At 39.2% G+C, this 19,927-nt stretch overlaps 1 protein-coding gene across 1 annotated transcript; it reads right to left on the bottom strand.

Moving 5' to 3' along the window:
- Positions 1–2,291: 2,291 nt before the first annotated feature.
- Positions 2,292–18,507, bottom strand: LOC127526425 (zinc finger protein 501-like). Its single transcript, XM_051921894.1, has 2 exons — positions 18,120–18,507; positions 2,292–3,700 (listed from the first exon to the last, which is right to left on the bottom strand). The coding sequence occupies exons 1-2, from the start codon at positions 18,499–18,501 to the stop codon at positions 2,685–2,687; spliced, it is 1,398 nt and encodes a 465-aa protein (XP_051777854.1). The 5' UTR covers positions 18,502–18,507; the 3' UTR covers positions 2,292–2,684.
- Between the last annotated feature and the right edge of the window lie 1,420 nt (positions 18,508–19,927).

Genomic DNA, 19,927 nt, shown 5'->3' with positions numbered 1-19,927 from the left:
TCCTTCCTGCGTGCGCCATGGGTGGCTACTTGTCGGCGGCTTAGTGAATTATATATATAGATTGTATTCTGTAGTTAACAGGGAGCCAGTGAAGGTGAGAGAGAAGAGGTGTAATATGTTCAGTGGATTTAGAACAGCAGGTTACTATCCTGGCAGCAGAATTTTGAAGAAGTTGTAAGTGATGGATACGTTTTTGTGGGATGCCAGATAGAATAGCATTACAGTAATCTATACGTCAGGTGACTCAGCATTAACCAATAGTTCTGTACTGTGTTGTGTAAGAACAGGACGAAGTCTAGAAATGTTTCGGAGGTAGAAGGCGGCAGTCCGAGAAACGTTACTTATATGGGAGGAATTATTTAATAATAATAATTACTGTTATTTAATAATTGCCATTAGTGTTTAAATGGATATAAATAATTACATTTAAACGATTCGCTAAAATCTGTTGTATGTAAACGATACTGCCTTAAACGTTATTGTTTTTTCATCAGAAAACCCGGTTTCCACGTCTACCTGTATTTAGTTTAAATGGCACTTTTGCCACTCACAATAGGGAGGACGCGCTGACGTATCGTGTCGAGTGGGCAACACAGTAAATGCACTGTCTATCTATATAGGTCTATGATTTGTTACTTTGATTTGTAACTAATAAGGCAAGATGGCGCCAGTGTGTGTGGCATGTCGTCTACCGCTCTCTATGTTTTTGCTTTCCAACGTAGTATAAATAAGGTAAATTCTTCTCACTGTGGTGCATATTCCATACGTAATACCATGTAACCCATTATAATTCTCCTGCTTTATGCAAATATACCCATGTCACCGAAAAAAAAGACGTACAATTTCACGGTCCAGTTCAGATGCCAGAGAAAAGTCTATTTCAAAGGCATCTCAAACGCCACAGCAGACACAATCCAAAGTGGAGGAACTTTGGAATAAAATGTGAATCAGAAAACTCTTTGTTTTATTTCTATGTTCTGTTTCTTTAGTTTGGGAAATTCACCGGTTATAGATTCCCGGGCAACAGCGGGTACTCCTGCTAGTACCTTATAAAAGCTCTCTGAAAGAACATTTCTGGGTGCAAAAAGAAATTCCGTCTTTAGTTTAACATAACAACAGTTCAGGAATTAACACTTTAACACCAAAATAAAACGCAAGTATTTCAGAGACAATTTGTGAGAATTGTTAGCCACATCCAGTACTGCAATATGTGTAGCAAAGTGTAATCATTCTTTTTAATTTTTTTTGTAACTTTTACTTATGAATTTTCCCAAAAGCAATTGTTTGTGTAAACTTAAGTGTCATATTTTGGAGTACGGATGCTAATTAATGCAACTCCCCACAAACGGCAGGCACCCTCAGGCGATAGTGGATGTTGTACAGGTAAATCAGCTCTCTCTAAGCTTTTTCTAATTTTATTCTATTTATTTGACACATATTATTTGGAAATTACCAAATTATACATAAATTATATGCCCCCCCTCCACCACTGAGTCCTTGTATACAGTTCTGTATGATTTATTACCAAAAGCAAAATAAAATTTAAAAAAGCATTTCTTCTATTAGTGCGCTGCCACAGTGTTAAAACATAATTCAGCATGGTGAACAGCATGATCGTGTATATTTTGGATTTTAATTTATATTTTATGTTTTATTTTGTTGATTTTGTATTAATAGTTTGTGTTTATAATTATTAGTAATTGATTTGATTTATTTATTTAATAAGCATTGACGAGAAGTTTTTTGTATGAAACCCTGTTCTTTTTTTTTTTGTTTCGTTTTTGTAAAGGTAAGTTTTTTTTTATTATATTAAAATAGAAAAATGCATAATATTATAAAGGGCGGCACGGTGGCGCAGTGGGTAGCGCTGCTGCCTCGCAGTTGGGAGACCTGGGGACCTGGGTTCGCTTCCCGGGTCCTCCCTGCGTGGAGTTTGCATGTTCTCCCCGTGTCTGCGTGGGTTTCCTCCGGGCGCTCCAGTTTCCTCCCACAGTCGAAAGACATGCAGATTAGGTGGATTGGCGATTCTAAATTGGCCCTAGTGTGTGCTTGGTGTGTGGGTGTGTTTGTGTGTGTCCTGCGGTGGGTTGGCACCCTGCCCAGGATTGGTTCCCTGCCTTGTGCCCTGGGATTGGCTCCGGCAGACCCCCGTGACCCTGTGTTCGGATTCAGCGGGTTGGAAAATGGATGGATGGATGGATAATATTATAAAGCTGAACTATTATTTATTGTGTGAGGCTAAGTGGTTTTTTTTCCTTTTTTCTGATGAAATGTATACAGTATAATATTTTGTAAATAGTTCTATATGTAATACGTATGTTATGAAAACAGAGTTAGGCACATGGTGGAGGCTGTAGGGGCTTTGGTGAGAAGCCGTTTGTATGACGCCCTGTTCTTTATTTTGTTTCTGGAAAAGGAAAAAGGATTTAAACTTCTTTGTCTCCTCCATGTTGATATGTTTTTGACACAACACTAAGTAGGATGGATTTGAGTCGTTACATGTGCTTACTGTCCAGGCAGAAGTGAACCTCACTCTTTAGTCAGGGCAGTTCAGTTGTACTTCTCTCCGGTGTGAATTCTGGTGCGTCTCTGAAGTGTACTGCTCTGACAGATTTGTTTGCCACATTCCAAACAGCAATATGGCTTCTCTTTGAGATTCATTTCTCAACAATAGTTTAGTTTGCTTACTTTTCAGGACACAACTGAACCTCACTCTTGAGTCCTGAAGGGTTCTTGTTTTTCTGGACTGATTTTTGAACTGCTACTGTTTTTATTCTGTTGTGAAATCTCGTGTGTCTGTGAAGACTGCCTATCTGTGAAAACTGTTTGCCACATTCATTACAGCAATATGGCTTCTCTCCAGTGTGAACTCTCGTGTGTTTCTGTAGACTACCCGAATCTGAAAAATGTTTGCCACATTGATTACAGCAATATGGCTTCTCTCCAGTGTGAACTCTCGTGTGTATCTGAAGACTGCCCATCCCTGAAAACTGTTTACCACATTCATTACAGCAATATTGCTTCTCTCCAGTGTGAACTCTCGTGTGTCGCTGTAGACTGCCCCTATGTGAAAATTGTTTACCACATTCATTACAGCAATACGGCTTCTCTCCAGTGTGAACTCTTGTGTGTTTCTGTAGACTACTATTATCTGAAAACTGTTTGCCACATTGATTACAGCAATATGGCTTCTCTCCGGTGTGAACTCTCGTGTGTCTCTGAAGACTGCCCATCTCTGAAAACTGTTTACCACATTCATTACAGCAATATGGCTTCTCTCCAGTGTGAACTCTTGTGTGTTTCTGTAGACTACTATTATCTGAAAACTGTTTGCCACATTGATTACAGCAATATGGCTTCTCTCCGGTGTGAACTCTCGTGTGTCTCTGAAGATTGCTCATTTGTGAAAACTGTTTACCACATTCATTACAGCAATATGGCTTCTCTCCAGTGTGAACTCTCATGTGTTGCTGAAGATTGTCTTTTTGTGAAAACTGTTTACCACATTCATTACAGCAATATGGCTTCTCTCCAGTGTGAACTCTCATGTGTAACTGTAGATTGTCTTTTTGTGAAAACTGTTTACCACATTCATTACAGCAATATGTCTTCTCTCCGGTGTGAACTCTCTTGTGTTTCTGAAGAGCACTCCTGTTATAGAATTCTCTGCCACATTCCACACTGCAGTGATCTTTTTTTCCTGTGTAAAATTTAAAACAAAAAGGAAAAAAAAAAGTGCTTATTTTCAATTCGCTGCCTTATTATCAACATTAACTCACATTAAATACATGATTGCTGAAATTAAGAACAACCTTTGATGAGCATAAGCAATTATAAAACTTTTGTTGTACTTGGAAAACACACTTAATTTGTTAATTTTACATGCTCTATTACAACTGCTCAGTACAGCCACATGTATAAAAACTTCTTTATGCTCGGCCTCATATATGAAAGTTGCTTCTTATGCAAAAGTTAGGATTTATAAAACTAGAACTTGCCATTTAAATTGGCTCAAAGTTCCCTCAAGTTATGAGCATTTGTAAGTCCCATGCAGACTTTATTTGTGTTGGCAATTTAGCAACTCCAGGTGGAAAAAAGAAGAACTGAATAGAAAATCTCATTTCATTACACATTTCACATTCTGATGTTTGACAGGCTACACAAGAAGTGAGTTTTGATGTATCACAATGACATTTTAGCTCATGATGATGACTTAGCTGATTTAGACTCCCTACTGTCATCCTCTTTGAAGTGTGTGCTGAACTGCAGCCTTCATTACAGAGACCACCATGCAGAAATCACACAATCCCAGTTCTCTTACAGGTCTTAACCTGCTGTGGGTTATTTGACGATGGCAGCTTTTCAGTGTGAACTGCCTGACTGGTGAGGAATCTCTCAGTCACCCTGAGCCACGTAATGCCATCTGTATGGGATGGTATACTTAAGACGGTAGAGAGATACATGCAATATCGTTACCATCAGGGTATGCAAGTCGTGATCAAATTGAAATCTGCAGCAACGTCTTCTGTCTTCAGCAGTGGTGGTCTTACTTGGCCTACAAGTCCCTTTATGATTACTGAGCTCACCAGTGTGTTCTTTCTTGTTATTGATATCCCAGATAGTTGAATTGGGTAATCTTAAGGTTTTCCGATGTCTCTAATGATTTCATTATTATTTTCCAGCTTCTTTGACTTTCATTGGCACAGCTCTTGCCCTCATGTTGAACAATGGCAACAACAAAGACCAAAGGTAGTCTCTAGGTAGGAGTAAGCTGAGGTGTCTTAGGCCTGCAAGACTAAAGCAATGAAACACACCTGAGGAATCACAAACACCTCTGGCACCAATTGTCCCAAACATTACGGTGCCCTGAAATGGGAGGACGATTCAGAAGAAGTGCTGTCATTCCTACAAGGTGTGAGTGAAATGTTTGCAAATCCCCTTAAATGAAAATCAGTAATTTGTACTTTAGTTACATCTGAATTATTTAATTCGCAATTTTAAGTGGTGGATTAAAGGAGTAAATGCAAGAAGAATGTTTCTTTGTCTCCACCATTGTCGAGGGTACAATATAAAACAGAATGCCACACCAAGCATGAAAAGTGCACCTTCAATAATTAGAATGTGTCCTGACATTTATCCACACTTGAACTAAAACCACTTGACACCAAAACAAACAACAAAATGTCTTCTTTCATTCACCAAAGCAAAAGAGAGCAATGGATGAGTGACGCCTCAGTGCACAGGCCTACAGAACTGCAGTGACCTCGGAGAAAAAATAGAAGATGAGAAAACCGAGGAAGAGCACAGCTGTTGGTGTTTCAGCTCTACAGGGGAGTGGCAGGTGACACCAGGACTGGTAACCTTTGTGACACGCTGGTGACATTTATACTCACCATTATAATGTTAAAGGGTATCTACTATCAGGACTTAGTTATGTTGAGTAAGCTAAAATTTGCCCTGGTTTTACTGTCTATTTGATCCATTGTGTGTGTTCATGTATGGAATTATTATCTCTGTTATGGCTGCAAACACCAAGCAGTCCAAGCCTGCACTCAATGAAGAGCGCTATAAAGAAGAAATACAACTGAATTAAACAGTAGTGTTACACAAATTAATTGGCCTTAAATTAAAATTGCCCCGTTTTTGTTGTTTATTGTGAAATCGGCTTGTAGATGGTTGACTGGTCAACCGATTTCATGACATGGAATATGTTAAGCTGAGGACATGCGCAGCACTGACAGAGTGCACAGAGTGGAAACTGATGAAGAAAATAACTGCTGTGTGGAAATATATTAAAGTATCTGAAATGTGATAGGAATGTTTTCTGTAAAGTTTCAAAATGAATAAGTTAATTGTTAGTTGTGGTGTATTTAAAGCAAAGACATTTCCAGCAACTAATTTGATGAGAAATACTTTGGTAAAACACACAGCTGAGCACATCAACTTTCAACAATGCAGTGAAAGCAGTAAAACCGCTAAGGAAACAAATGTGTCTTAGCTGTCAACAATGGCACTGTTTGAAAAGAACCAGACATATGATCAGGACAGGACAAAAAAAATCAGAGTATCCCTCAAGAATAATTGCAATTTATCATTTTAGATACACCACCATTTTCTACAGTAGAAAGTTTAGGATTCCATCATTTAAGTCCTATAACATGTATGCACGATATACAATGGCGAGAGGATGGTTCTTTTCAGACGTAGCATTACCAAGATGAACACTTTCATGACATTTCATATACAGCGACATGCAAATGTGTGGGGACCCCCCTGATGAAAATAACTGTTACTGTGAATAGTTAAGTCAACATCAGATTAATTGATCTCAAAAAGCCATAAAGTTAAAGATAAAACTTTCTTTTCTGCATTTTAAACAAGACTTGTGTCTTATTTTTGATTTGTAGTGTGAAAACAGGAGTACCCCAGAAATGTATGTGCACCCCAAGAGATCGGAGGTCTCCGATATCTTTTTCCCCCAAGATGTCAGACCCTAATTAGCTCCTTAGGGCTTTGGCTTGTTCACAGTCATCATTACGAATGGCCAGGTGATGCAAAATTCAAAGCTGTATAAATTCTCAGACGCCTCAAACCTTTCCCAGCAATCAGCAGCCATGGGCTCCTCTAAGCAGCTGTCTAACACTCTGAAGAATAAAATAATTTATAGTCACAAAGCAGGAAAAGACTATAGAAGTAGCCACCTCCTCAATCGGTAACATTATTAAGAGATGGCAGTTAACAGGAATGGTGGAAAACAAGTTGAGGTCAGGAAGACCAAGACAACTGCTCATAGCATTGCTAGAATGGCAAATCTAAACCCCTGTGTCTTAAAGCTTCCTGGTGGTCTTTTGCAGTCAGACTCTGGAGTGGTGATACACTGTTCTACTGTGCAGCAACACCAACAGAAATATGACCTCCAAGGAAGAGCCATCAAAAGAAAAAAATTCCTGTGTCCTCACCACAAAATTCAAAGATTGCAGATGAACATCTAAACAAGCCTGATGCATTTTGGAACCAAACATGTGAATTGATGAAGTCAAAAAGTAACTTTTTCGCCAAAATTGCAAAGGTGTGTTTGGAGGAAAAGGGCACAGAATTCCATGACAAGAAACGTCTCTGACCATTAAGGATGGGAGAAGATCAATCATGTCTCAGGCTTGTGTTGAAGCCAGGAGCACTGGGAACTGTGCACTGGTAGAGGGAAGAATGGATTCAATTAAATATTAGAAAATTCTGAAGCAAACATCACACCATCTATAAAATCTAAAAATGAAGAGTATGGCTTCTACAAAAGGATAATGATCTTAACTGCACCCCAGAATTCACAATGGACTCCTTAAGAGGCCCAAGCTTAAGGTTTTGTCATGGCTCTCTGTTCCTTGATCTGAACATTAACGACAATCTGTGGTGTGACAGACTGCCTGGACCCATTCCCAGCAGGGATGTCTTCAGCACAGAAAGACAGGGGGAGAGAGCTTATTCTGCATACTGTCTCCCCCATACTGATAGAGGGCAGCCCCCTTGACTTGCAACGGGGCCACAGGTTTGGAGCATGGAAGCTCAACCTTGTTGGGGCCCATTGCCATCCCCAGGAGGTGCCTGGATGTTTACTGGGCCCTGTTTAGCAGCAATTCCACCACACCAGGAGGTGCTGCAGGAAGAAGGACATTGGATTAACATCATTTAAATAATCTATATTGTTAATAATTTAATATGTGAGGACACGGTGTCGCAGCACTAGCGATGTTCCTGCCTCGCACTGTATTCTTGCTGGGATTGGCGGCGCCCTAGATGGATAGATGGATAGACTAATTAAACATGTACTGCAAAGTTATTTCAATGTTCCTTAAAAGTATGAAGAATTGGCGTTCTAAGCTTACAGATGGCTTGACATCTATTAAAGAACTGATTGTGTGGTGATTGGTGACTTGGAGAAAGAAAAAGAAGGACAGGAATTAAGGGTTAGATACGTTCTAAAGAGACAATACAGCTGCAATAAATTATTTCATTGAAGGTTGCGTACGGCACAGCAAGCATCATGCAGGAGGCAGGAACAATCTCGTTTTCCATTGTGTTCCCATTTTTAATAACGTGCTTTAATTCCTATCATCATGAAAATGATATCAAGTTTACATCTCAGTATTTTAATTATTCAGAGCTGTAATATCATGAATGTAATGGATTCTGTGTCCATTTGGAGGAACAGAAATCCCGTTTAAGAAGCACGTAGTGATTCACACACAGAGCGCGTAGAAGAACACATACAATACAAAGAATTTAACGTGCTGCTTTAATTACGGTGGGATATGAGAAACTAGTAAATTAAATGATTTAAAGATGAAGTTTATGATGTTCTACTTTAATGACAAAATAAACAAGATTAAAGTTGACATTTCAAGCTTTTTCTCACTGTGTCCCTATTTTGTTTCTTTTCTCTGTACCCTAATAAGCTTTATAGGACACTAAGACGGTGGGCTACGACTCGCATTTTCACGGCAACTTTGATATCTGACAACTTTTTTATTTCGGGTACTGTGCGACTTTGTAAACTTGAACTTTTGAATTTCTCCGCCACTCTACGTCACTTGATCAACTTCCTTTTGTTGTTTATATCACTGTTTCAACCAACAAATAGTAAGTTTTTCCTTTGCCTTCACTTGGTATTCGCTGTAATTCTTCTATTTTCCCCCGTGCTTTTGCCATCGTCTTTTCACAGAATGGTGAGCTTAAGGGCTATTTATATTGATTTGCATATTGAAAGAGGCGTAATTCTGGGAGGAGTTGGGGAGTGGTGGCAGGCGTGTGCATGCGAGTTACTTTTCACGCTGACCAGGATTTATGAAGCACAAGAACGTGGAAGTTGACATACGCACAGATTTATGCATCTGGATTTTTTTGTGCGTACGTACATTTCTGCTTTTGTCCATATGGCACGTTTTAGTGTGAATTCTACGCATGCCGTTATGCATGAGGCCCCTGGAGTCAATCTGGGTGTCCTATAAAAGGGGCCAGTCACCAGTACTCATTGGCCAGAGTAGGGAGGAAGAAGAAAAAAACCTGTGAGGAGGAGCGGAGGTTAAAAGGACTGGAGGCAAGAAAGACTGTGCTTGGTGTTGTGGACATTGTGCTCTTGTGAGGAGCGAAGAAAGCACTTCTCACCTGTAAATAAAGGTGTGCTGTGTGGAGATACTTGTGTCCTGCCTGTCTGTGTCAGGTTAGGGTGGCTGTACACACCCTGGGCTTCACAGTGAATAGAACTCAAAAGAGCAATGCATGGAAGACGGCCCAAGAATCTCACAGAACTAGAAACCTTTTGTAAATACGAGTTGGCGAAAATCCCCCAAATATGAACTGAAAGACTCTTAGCGGGCCACAAAAAGTGTTTACAAGCTGTGATTTCTGCCAAATGGGGTGTTACTAAGTAAGGACCATGCAGGTGCCCACATTTTTCCTTCATGCCCTTTTACCTTTTTCATTATTTTAAAAAGGTAAATGACGGAAATAAAAAAGTAATCTTGCTTAAAATATTAAAGAAATTTGTCATCTTTAACTTTATGCCTATTGGAGATCAGGTCATCTTTTACTTACTTAGATGGTCACAGTAACAGACATTTTGCCCAAGGTGCCCAAACTTTTGAATGCCACTATGCAAGCTTTGCTGTTAGGGAATTCAATCTCTACAAGTTGTGTGAATGGATCAAGACGAGCGAGAGGGCCATTCATGGATTGTTCTTTGTCTGCCACATCCTCTTAGACTCACCCAGTCATGAGCACAAATTTCCAAACAACATCACTGGGAGGACCACTAAGGCAGACCAGTCATGCCAACCTGAGGAGTGGTAAAACTGCACAGGCAACACAAAGTGCTTATCTCACTGCTCCACTGCTTGTTAAGGACATTAACAAAAGGCAAAAGAATTAAATTTAAATTATATACAGCAACTTCAGAAAGAAAAAAATGTCAGAGAACAAAATTGCTTTATTTTCTCATTCTTCAAAGAGAAACTAACAATTACACAAACATTTCTAAATACTGTACATATATAACAATAAAATGTGTGTCACCCATGCCCGGGTTTAGTGTCCAATGAACAAAGGCAACAAGACACACAAAATAAGATGGATGTGATGCCTAACATATCCAGTGAATGGAGAGTCCAAAATACACGATGTGATCAAAACACAAGGACTTAACATTTCACCATCGTGCACAATTTACTAAAGGAACATTTCACTGTGCTAGTATTTTAAAATAAGAAACTAGAAGTAAATTTAAGAGACTGAAACTAATTTATAGCATTTTTTTTTTTCTACAAAACTATGAAAAATGCTGTCTTGCTCATCACAAATAAGCACAATTTAAATAACAATCAAAATACTGGTCACCAGTGTCACAATTACATTTTATAGTTCTGGTCAGCAGCACAAATCTCCAGACATCACACATGGGTCACTGAGGCACACAGACCACCTGCCACACCAGGCCTAGGAGGGGGAGCTGCACAGGCCACACATCAAGTGTTTATGTCACATCACCAGATACTCCATGACTGTGCAGGTCAAAGTGGGCATCGCCATTTTAATAGGATTTTTAGTGGCACTCAAGACCTGTTCAGACAGAAGATTTAATAAGGATGCAGAAAGTCAGCTGCACCCCCTCACTCTGTAATCCTGAATGAATGGCTGAAGCGCAGCTCATACCAGTTATCAGCCCAGTACTTCATCTAAACACAAAGGTGTAAATCAGAGTTAAGACTGCAGCTTTTCAGAGTGTCCTTCAAACAAATCAACACCCAAATTGACTTTCATCTTAGGCTTGTAACCGAGAACTGAACCTGCCTGTTTGTGATGGAAAAAATAACGAGCCTATAAGCAGGCCCTGGATCTGCAACTAGAAGGGGCTTTAATTTAATCACCAGGGGCTACACCCTCCTTTAAATGTAGTTGCATTCACCTCTTCTGTCTCTTTTGGTGGATGAAGACTGAGGATATGATCTCTCTGGGGAGACAAGAAGCAGACAATGCTTTCTCTTTGTGAGCTGAAAGCTGACAATTTACTCCCTTTTGGTGTGAGAAGCGCCCACACTGTGCAGAGCAAACAGTTCACAAACTTTCTCTGACCTGGAAGCTCCTCTCCATAGAGCCTTGGACATGGACGTCCTGAACTGACTCTAAGAGCCACTCTTCCCAACCTCTGTTCTAGTCCCTGAGCAGTCTGCCAAGACTTAAAAAGAGCCATTATTACAAGACGGGAGTTTCAGTACCTACCCTCTTGTGCCAGAGAGGTGCAGAGGGAATAGTAAAGTGCCTAACAGTGAGTTGAGAAAGATAGAATCACAGCACACCATGAACAAAGGAACAGATAGCAAAGACGACGAGTGAACTCTGAAGAGAGAAAAGGACCATTTGAACCCAGAACAACAACAGCAACAACTCCATATAACATCAGAAATCATCTTTAAGGCCCTGGTATGATAAAACTGTTTATCTGAGCCAAGATAAATTCAAACTCTAAACAGCAAGTAAAGAAGCAATCTCTTCTGTGATATGCTTGTAAGACTCATCTGTCTGTGTTCTCTCTTCATTGTCAACAATTAATCAGTTATCAAATTTAAATAATCCTTGTGTTTATCAACACCTTGTATTATTCTGTTTCTTAAATTAAGAGTACATGAGTTGCCTTGATGTCCTGTGAGTCTAATGGCCAGAGACCCCCTTCTCATACAGAGTAGTAAGGTAAACAAAGAGAGAGCCTTGCAAAGTTACTTTCCTTTGTGTAAACAGAAATTGGAAATTTTACAAACAAATTTCTGAGAACTGGCAAATCATCCCAATCTGCTAATCTGATCCACCTAGTTTCTTTAATACAACATCAACTCGAGTTTTGAAGGTCCCTAAAGTCCTTCTCTCAACACTACCTGTTAATTTATTCCACATGTCTGTGGTTGTCTGTGTGAAGAAAAACTCTCTGATGTTTATGTGAAATTTTCCCTTAACTTTCACACTGTGTCCTCCTGTTTTGTTTAAATTATCAGCCAAGTAGAGCTCGACTGCTTTAATTACCTTCATGATTTTAAATAATTCAGTCATGCCTCATCTTAATGTGCATTTGCTTAAAATGAAAAGTTTGAACTCTTTTAAACTTTTCTGATAACTGTGGTATAGCAGGTCCACAGCTCAAGTCAAAAAGGCCACTTTTTAAAATAAAGGACGACAACCTCGGGGGAATATTGGATATTTTAAAAGAAGAATGAAAAGAATAGTCTCTTCCTTATACCAATATATTAGAAAATATTGTGCAGTTATGCCATAGATTTGGGAAAATTCGACCGATATTAAAAAGCCATTGTTACAAAGACGAGTCACAGACATCATAAAGGTTTGGGGCAGCCACATGTATATGCTGTTGCCCGGCTGCAAAATTGAGGTAAATTGAAAAGAGATGTTCACAGGTTTGAGTTCAAAATAGTTCAGATATTATGGAGGTAAGATTGCAGCTTTAAAGGCCGGTAAGGGAAATGACGTTATCAGACCTGGAACCAAAAGTGACATTGTTTGGACTGGAAGTGACGTCATCATATATATAGTGCCAACTATAATATCGAGGAGAATGTAAATAGTAAGGTGGAAAGATTTAATACTAAAGTGAGGGCTGCTGTTGACTTAGTTGCACCTGAAAAGACAGTTAAAAAATCTTCTAGCATTGTTATACCATGGAAGACCCAAAGAGTGTCTGATTTAAAGAGAACATGCCGTAGAGCTGAGCGTAAATGGAGGAGGACTAAACTAACTATTGACTATGAAATATTAAAAGTTAAAATAACAGAATACAATAACACAGTCCGTCTTGAGAGGCGCTGCTATTTCTCTAAGATTATAAATAACAATGCTAGTAATCCCAGAGTCTTATTTTCGACAATTGATCATCTGTTAAACCCAAGTAACTCATAGGAATGCCTCTTAAGTACTTCCAGTAAAACCTGTGAGGCTATCGCTGTATTTTTCAATCAAAAAATTAATGATATTAGAAATAACATAGTATATCTCCCCAACACTAAGGATCCTCCTAAACCCCAGTACTCCATAATAAACAAATTTAAGTCTTTCACTAGGATAGATTTACCTGATTTACATAAAATAATTTCTCAAATAAAACCCTCCACCTGTGCCCTTGACCCAATACCAACTAATTTTTTCAAAGAAGTATCGGGCGTGCTTAGTGATAATGTTCTTGACATAGTAAATTCGTCATTAGATACGGGGGTCTTCCCAGACTGTCTTAAGACTGCTGTAGTTAAACCCCTACTTAAGAAAAATAATCTCGATCCCTCTGCTCTTGAAAATTATAGACCCATCTCTAACCTGCCTTTCTTAAGTAAAATTCTAGAGAAGGCAGTCATTATACAGTTAAATGAGCACCTCAATAAACATGCTATTCTTGATAAATTTCAGTCAGGTTTTAGAACAAATCACAGCACAGAAACTGCACTCGTTAAAGTAGTAAATGACTTGCGGGTAAATGCAGACAGAGGCCATTTATCTGTTCTCATCCTCTTAGATCTGAGTGCCGCATTTGACACCATTGATCATAATATTCTTAAAAATTGCCTTAGTCAATGGGTGGGCCTTTCTGGCAGCATCTTAAATTGGTTTGAATCCTACCTGGCAGGGAGAAAATTCTTTATTAGTTGTGGTAATTATAACTCAAAGACACATGATATTCTATATGGTGTTCCACAAGGCTCTATCCTGGGTCCACTGCTCTTCTCAATCTACATGCTTCCATTAGGTCAGATTATCTCAGGGCACAACATGAGCTGCCACAGCTATGCTGATGACACACAGCTGTATTTATCAATAGCACCTGATGACCCCAAATCTCTTGATTCGCTAACACAATGTCTAACCTGTCTATCAGAATGGATGAATAGTAACTTTCTCAAATTAAATAAAGAAAAAACCGAAATCTTAGTGATTGGCAATAATGGATACAATGAGGCTATTAGAAATAAACTGGATGCATTAGGATTAAAAGTCAAATCGGAGGTAAAAAGCTTAGGGGTAACCGTTGATTGTAATCTGAATTTTAAATCGCATATTAATCAGATCACTAGGACAGCATTTTTTCACCTAAGAAACATAGCAAAAGTTAGACCTCTTATATCATCGAAAGATGCAGAGAAATTAGTTCATGCGTTTGTTTTCAGTCGGCTAGATTACTGTAACGCACTCCTCTCAGGACTACCCAAAAAAGACATCAATCGTTTGCAACTAGTGCAGAATACAGCTGCTAGAATCCTTACCAGGAAAAGAAAATCCGAACACATTTCTCCAGTTTTGATGTCACTACACTGGTTACCTATGTCATTCAGAATTGACTTTAAAATTCTGCTTATGGTTTATAAAGCTTTAAATAATCTCGCCCCGGCTTATATATCTGAATGTCTGACACCTTATATTCCAAATCGTAACCTCAGATCCTCAACTGAGTGTCACCTTAGAATTCCAAGAGCAAAACTTAAAAGAAGTGGTGAGGCGGGCGGCCTTCTGCTGTTATGCACCTAAAATCTGGAATAGCCTGCCAGTAGGAATTAGCCAGGCTAATACAGTGGAGCACTTTAAAAAACTACTGAAAACACATTACTTTAACATGGCCTTCTCATAACTTAACTGTAATTTAATCCTGATACTCTGTATATCCAATTCATTATAATAACTATTCATTCAAAATCTGTACTAACCCCTACTCTCTCTTCTGTTTCCTTTTCCGGTGTCTACCCAAAGCACCATGATGTTCCAACAATGATGGATGGATTAAAAGCCAGAAGTCTGTATGACCATCAGCATCAAGTGACTCCGTGAAAAACCCGAACTACAAAGAGGACTATTTCATTTATGTTAGGTAGAATGCCCAGAGGGGACTGGGTGGTCTCGTGGCCTGGAACCCCTACAGATTTTAGTTTTTTTCTCCAGCCTTCTGAAGTTTTTTTTTGTTTTTTCTGTCCACCCTGGCCATCGGACCTTACTCCTTTCTATGTTAACTAATGTTGTCTTATTTTAATTTCTTATTTTGTCTTTTATTTTTCTTCTCTTCATTATGTAAAGCACTTTGAGCTACTTTTTGTATGAAAATGTGCTATATAAATAAATGTTGTTGTTGTTGTATCATTGGTGCCAGAACCCTGCAGGATTTTCCATTCAGAGAGAGTGAGAGAGACAGTAAGCGCACCCTGCCGCCCCCTGGTCTGGCGTGGTATTTCTATCATTTACGCCATTCAGTTGTCTCCCAATCAAACATTTGTGACAATATATTTATATAGCAGTGGCCCTAACACTGGCCCTTGTAGGACACTACTCTTACAACCACCCAGTTCTGATAGGGTTCCTCGCACCATAACCCTCTGCTTCCTGTGTTTAGCCAATTCTGCACCCATCTGCACACCACACCCTGAACTTTCACTTCTTTTAGTTTAGTGGCAACCTATCAAATACTTTCTGAAAGTCCAGACAAATAATATGGTCCACTTTGATCATATCCTTTGGTTGGTTCCTCATAGATTTCCAGCATGTTAGTAAAACGCAACCTCCCTCATCTGAATACATACTGACTGTTAAGTAAAATTCCTGTTCTTGCCATGTGTCACTCAATCTTTTCCTTAATTCCTTTCATTTATTTTCCTGTGATGCAAGTTAAGCTTACTGACCTGTTGATACGTCAATTTTCCCAATCACCCTTTATATATAACGGGATAACATTTTGAAGTTCATAAAAATTGTCCCAGTGTGCAGTGACTACTAAAAAATATCCATCTAACGATTATATATATTTATTCACTAAACTCCTTAAGCATTTGAGGATAAATAGCATTTGGTCTTGGAGATTTGTTTGATATCAACCAATTCAATCTCAGCAGCACTTCTCTTTCTACAATTTCCAAGTCCCTCAGTACCTCCTTAGTAGACCCTGTTACAACTGAGAGGTTATCCACTTTTTTAGACATGAAATCTTCAGAAAATGGAAAGTTTAGAGCACTTTATATTTCACTGTGTATTATAAATCCCCTTTATTGTTCATGCGGCACTTCACTTCCTCCTTGACTGTTATTTTACTCCTAAAATACTGAAAGAATGTCTTTGACTACAATATTTGTCTTTAACTGTCTTTTAGAGACCTCATATCTTTCCTAATGGTTGCTCTCAAATGCACTACTGTTAGCATTGGGGTTATTCATCTTAAATGACTTATTCAGATGTTCTTTTTTTCCTTTGCAGCTTATTTCTACCTCTATTTTCTAACTCAAGAGATGTTCTTAATTACTTTGAATCCATCCTGCATCATATGTAAAATGTTTAACTTCTTTCTGCTAACAAATCACAGTTACTTTTGCCAGTTTATTGCTATGACACAGACTAGCCGGTTACTACAAAAGCTTTCTCCACCCTCTGCCACACAAACCCAAAGGTTGGAGTAAGACTGGAGTAACACCTGCTGTTGTGTGAATCACAAAACAAAAAAACACCCTTGTAAATAGAAAAAAAATGTTAAAAACTAATAAACTGCTTCTCTGCTTCTTAATAGTCTACCAAAAAAAAACTGTTTAGGAGCAAAAGTCATATTTAATGCACACTCACACAGAAGGAGCACAGAACACACAGCCTTTTTCACTTTATGATATAAGAATGATGTCAGCATGTCAGTCTAAGTTGTTTCTCCAATCCACCGCTTCAATGTGTAATCCAAAGGTTTGACGTTTCATCCAAATACATCTTTAAGGATGTCACAAGAACCTTAGAAGAGATGAAGAGATGTGTAAAGCTGGCAAATGTGATAAAAGAATTTTGGAAGACCTGGGTGTCCGTCAATGCATAGAAAGCCATACTGTCTACAAAAATGGAGGAAACTCACTACTAGAATGGGCAACCCACAAAGATCACAGCATGAAAGCAGAGGTGAATAGGAACCCAGAGAGGCAGAGCAAAGGGCCTACAGAAAGCTACAGGACTTGAGAAAGTCTCTGTCCATGTGTTCTTGTGGAGAAAAGCGTAAGAATGTAGTTTACAGGAGGGCAACACCAAGAAATCAATGCAATCTAGCAAAACCATCACTGCACATCCTAAAACTTGTAAAAGATCATTATGATGTTCCAGAAAAGACAATGTTCTATGAATGAATGAGACAAAAGTTGAAGTCTTTGGTCAAAACATGCAACACCATGTTTGGAGGCAATACAAAAGTGGACATTGATACTAAAGACTCAAGGTAAATGGAGCATCATGGTTTGGCCTGCTTGTTTCTTCATGGCCTGGAACACTTGACATGATCAATGGTCACTGAATTGAAAATATTATCAAGAAATCTGACAGAAAAATATCAGGATAGTAGAAGCTGAACAAAAGTTGAGTGATGTCACAGGACAATGAGCTCAACAACAGGAAGAAATCGAAAACAGAAGGGTTAAACAAACAGTAACTGGTGTTCTGGAATGGCCAATAAGAGACACAAGATGCTGTGGCCTGACCTAAAGAGAACTGATCAGAAAAGGGCACTCAGGGATGAAGGAACCGAAAACGTTTGGAATGAAGGAAGGGGTTAATATTCATTGCTGATCAGTAGCTACAAAAAGTTATGTTTAGGTCATTACTGTTAAAGAAGGGTCAACCAGTCTGTAAAGATAGGAGGGTAATGGAGTGGACTGTGAATGTTTAAACGATGTGTTCAGGACTGACAAGAAGCCGTCCAATTGTTTGTGTTATTACAGTAGTTTAGGACAACTGAGGCTGTCTGTAATTGGAGCTCAGCTGAAGATCGGACCACATTGTTAACAGGAATTAAAATGGATACCCAGGAAATTCCAGAGGGATCAATACCTTTGTCTTGCTCTTGGACATTTGTATAGCACTCTTTATCGAGGATAGGCTGAGGACTTTTGCATAAAGTCACTATAATGGAAGAATAGCAAATTGCTAAACCTTATATGACAATAGATGAAATCTCACTAAATTTAAACAATAAAGTATTTTCACTCCATTTCTAAGTTTCTCATAAAAATCACAAGACACAACTTGTCAAACTCATAACCCCCAACTCTAAATCTTACACATTTTTATTTTGCACTTACTTTTTCCAGACTTCTTTGAAGATGGTCGCTTATTTTGCTGCGCTCTAACAGATGTAGTTTCCTCAGCCCTCTTTGGTTCAGACTCTAATGATTCAGACTTCACATTGATAGAAGGCTCTGGAGATGAACAGTGTCTGCTATGAGAAGAGTCTAACCTGGTCACCACTCCATCTTGACACCCATCATGACGGTTGTCTTCTTTTACACTGTCCAGCTTTGTATGGTTATGCATCTCAATACTGACAGATGTCTCTTCGGGTTCTTCTTTAATGCTCACTGGTTGCAGTTCACTGTTTTCCTCCTTGATGTTCAGACTTTCTTGTTTAAGGTAGATGGACTCCCACTCACAGTCATCCTCCTTAATATTTACAGTTTTCTCCATATTTGTGTCCACAGCACAGGTGTCCTGTTTCACATCCATTGAGATGTTCCAGTAAACAGCAGCTTTTGCTTTTTCTATATGAAAAGAACAGGAATTAACTTTATTTAAACTTCATCACTTATGTCTAATATCTTGAATATCATTTTAGAACAGGCTCTATGTTATGGTTTAATGTAAAGTTATACAGTTTGTAGCTTGCTGACAGTACCTCATTGCTCTTCGTTTCAGATTATCAGAATCTTGGGAGTGGAGTGAAGGTCCAACAGTCTCTGAAACAAGAAGACCATCTTACACAGTTGGTGGTCAGCAGTATTCACTACTTGAATTAAACATACAGTGCTGCTGGGGTCCCAGAATTGTCTTATCAGTTTATGTTGATGAAGGTTTGTACAAGTAGGGGCACAGGATTGTGTTAAGAAATAGAAAAGTCAGGAGGGAGGAGATGAAAGAGGAACTTAACTTTGCTGAAATGCGCAGCTGCAACAGGAGAAGACATTCAAGTGAGATAAGCGGTTTGTTAGCTTAGGCTGACAGGTGTAACTTGTGGTGCGTAACTTCTATTTTTGTCAGTAGGTTTGACAAACCTTTTCAAATCATTAAAAGCCACCAGTCCCCTCTTTACCCACTGAATCAATCATAACTTTTGATTGTGCTATCAGATTTAATAAAACCCCCTTGTTCTCACTAAATGTTTTCAAGTGCATTGTTCTGTTAAACTGTGACCATCCCTTCTCCATTAGTAAATAGCTGATTGACCTGACTTAAGCTACTTAACTGCACCACCATAACAGGGATGGATGTGTGTCGTGTTAAAAGGAAAAAGTGTTTTAACTTTATAGGAAAGGGCAGAGCAGGCTCTTTTCAATTAGGAGGCCGTGTTCCTATATACATTGGACTTCCAATACAACTCAGTCCTGCCACGTTCAAAGTTGACACTGCTATCGTGGGCTGCATCAGGATTGGGCAGGAGGAGGAGTATAGGAACCTAATCAAGGACTTTGTTAAATGGTGTGACTGAAACCACCTACAACTGAACACCAGCAAAACCAAGGAGCTGGTGGTGGATTTTAGGGGGACCAGTCCCCTCATGGACCCCGTGACCATCAGAGGTGACTGTGTGCAGAAGGTGCAGACCTATAAATACCTCGTAGTGCAGCTGGATGATAAATTGGACTGATGCTCTGTGCAAGAGAGGACAGAGCCGACTAAACTTCCTTAGAAGGGTGGCATCCTTCAACATCTGCAATAAGATGCTGCAGATGATTCAATCAGACGGTTGTGGAGAGCACCCTCTTCCACGCGGTGGTGTGCAGGGGAGGCAGCATAAAGAAGAGGGACGCCTCACGCCTGGACAAACTGGTGAGGAAGGCAGGCTCTATTGTAGGTACGGAGGGGGACAGTTTGACATCTGTGGCGGAGCGACCGG

The sequence above is a fragment of the Erpetoichthys calabaricus genome (assembly GCF_900747795.2).
Source record: "Erpetoichthys calabaricus chromosome 1 unlocalized genomic scaffold, fErpCal1.3 SUPER_1_unloc_5, whole genome shotgun sequence".
Lineage (NCBI taxonomy): Eukaryota > Metazoa > Chordata > Cladistia > Polypteriformes > Polypteridae > Erpetoichthys > Erpetoichthys calabaricus.
The sequence above is the reverse complement of the archived record's forward strand: the minus strand, read 5'-3'. Positions and strand labels throughout refer to the sequence as shown.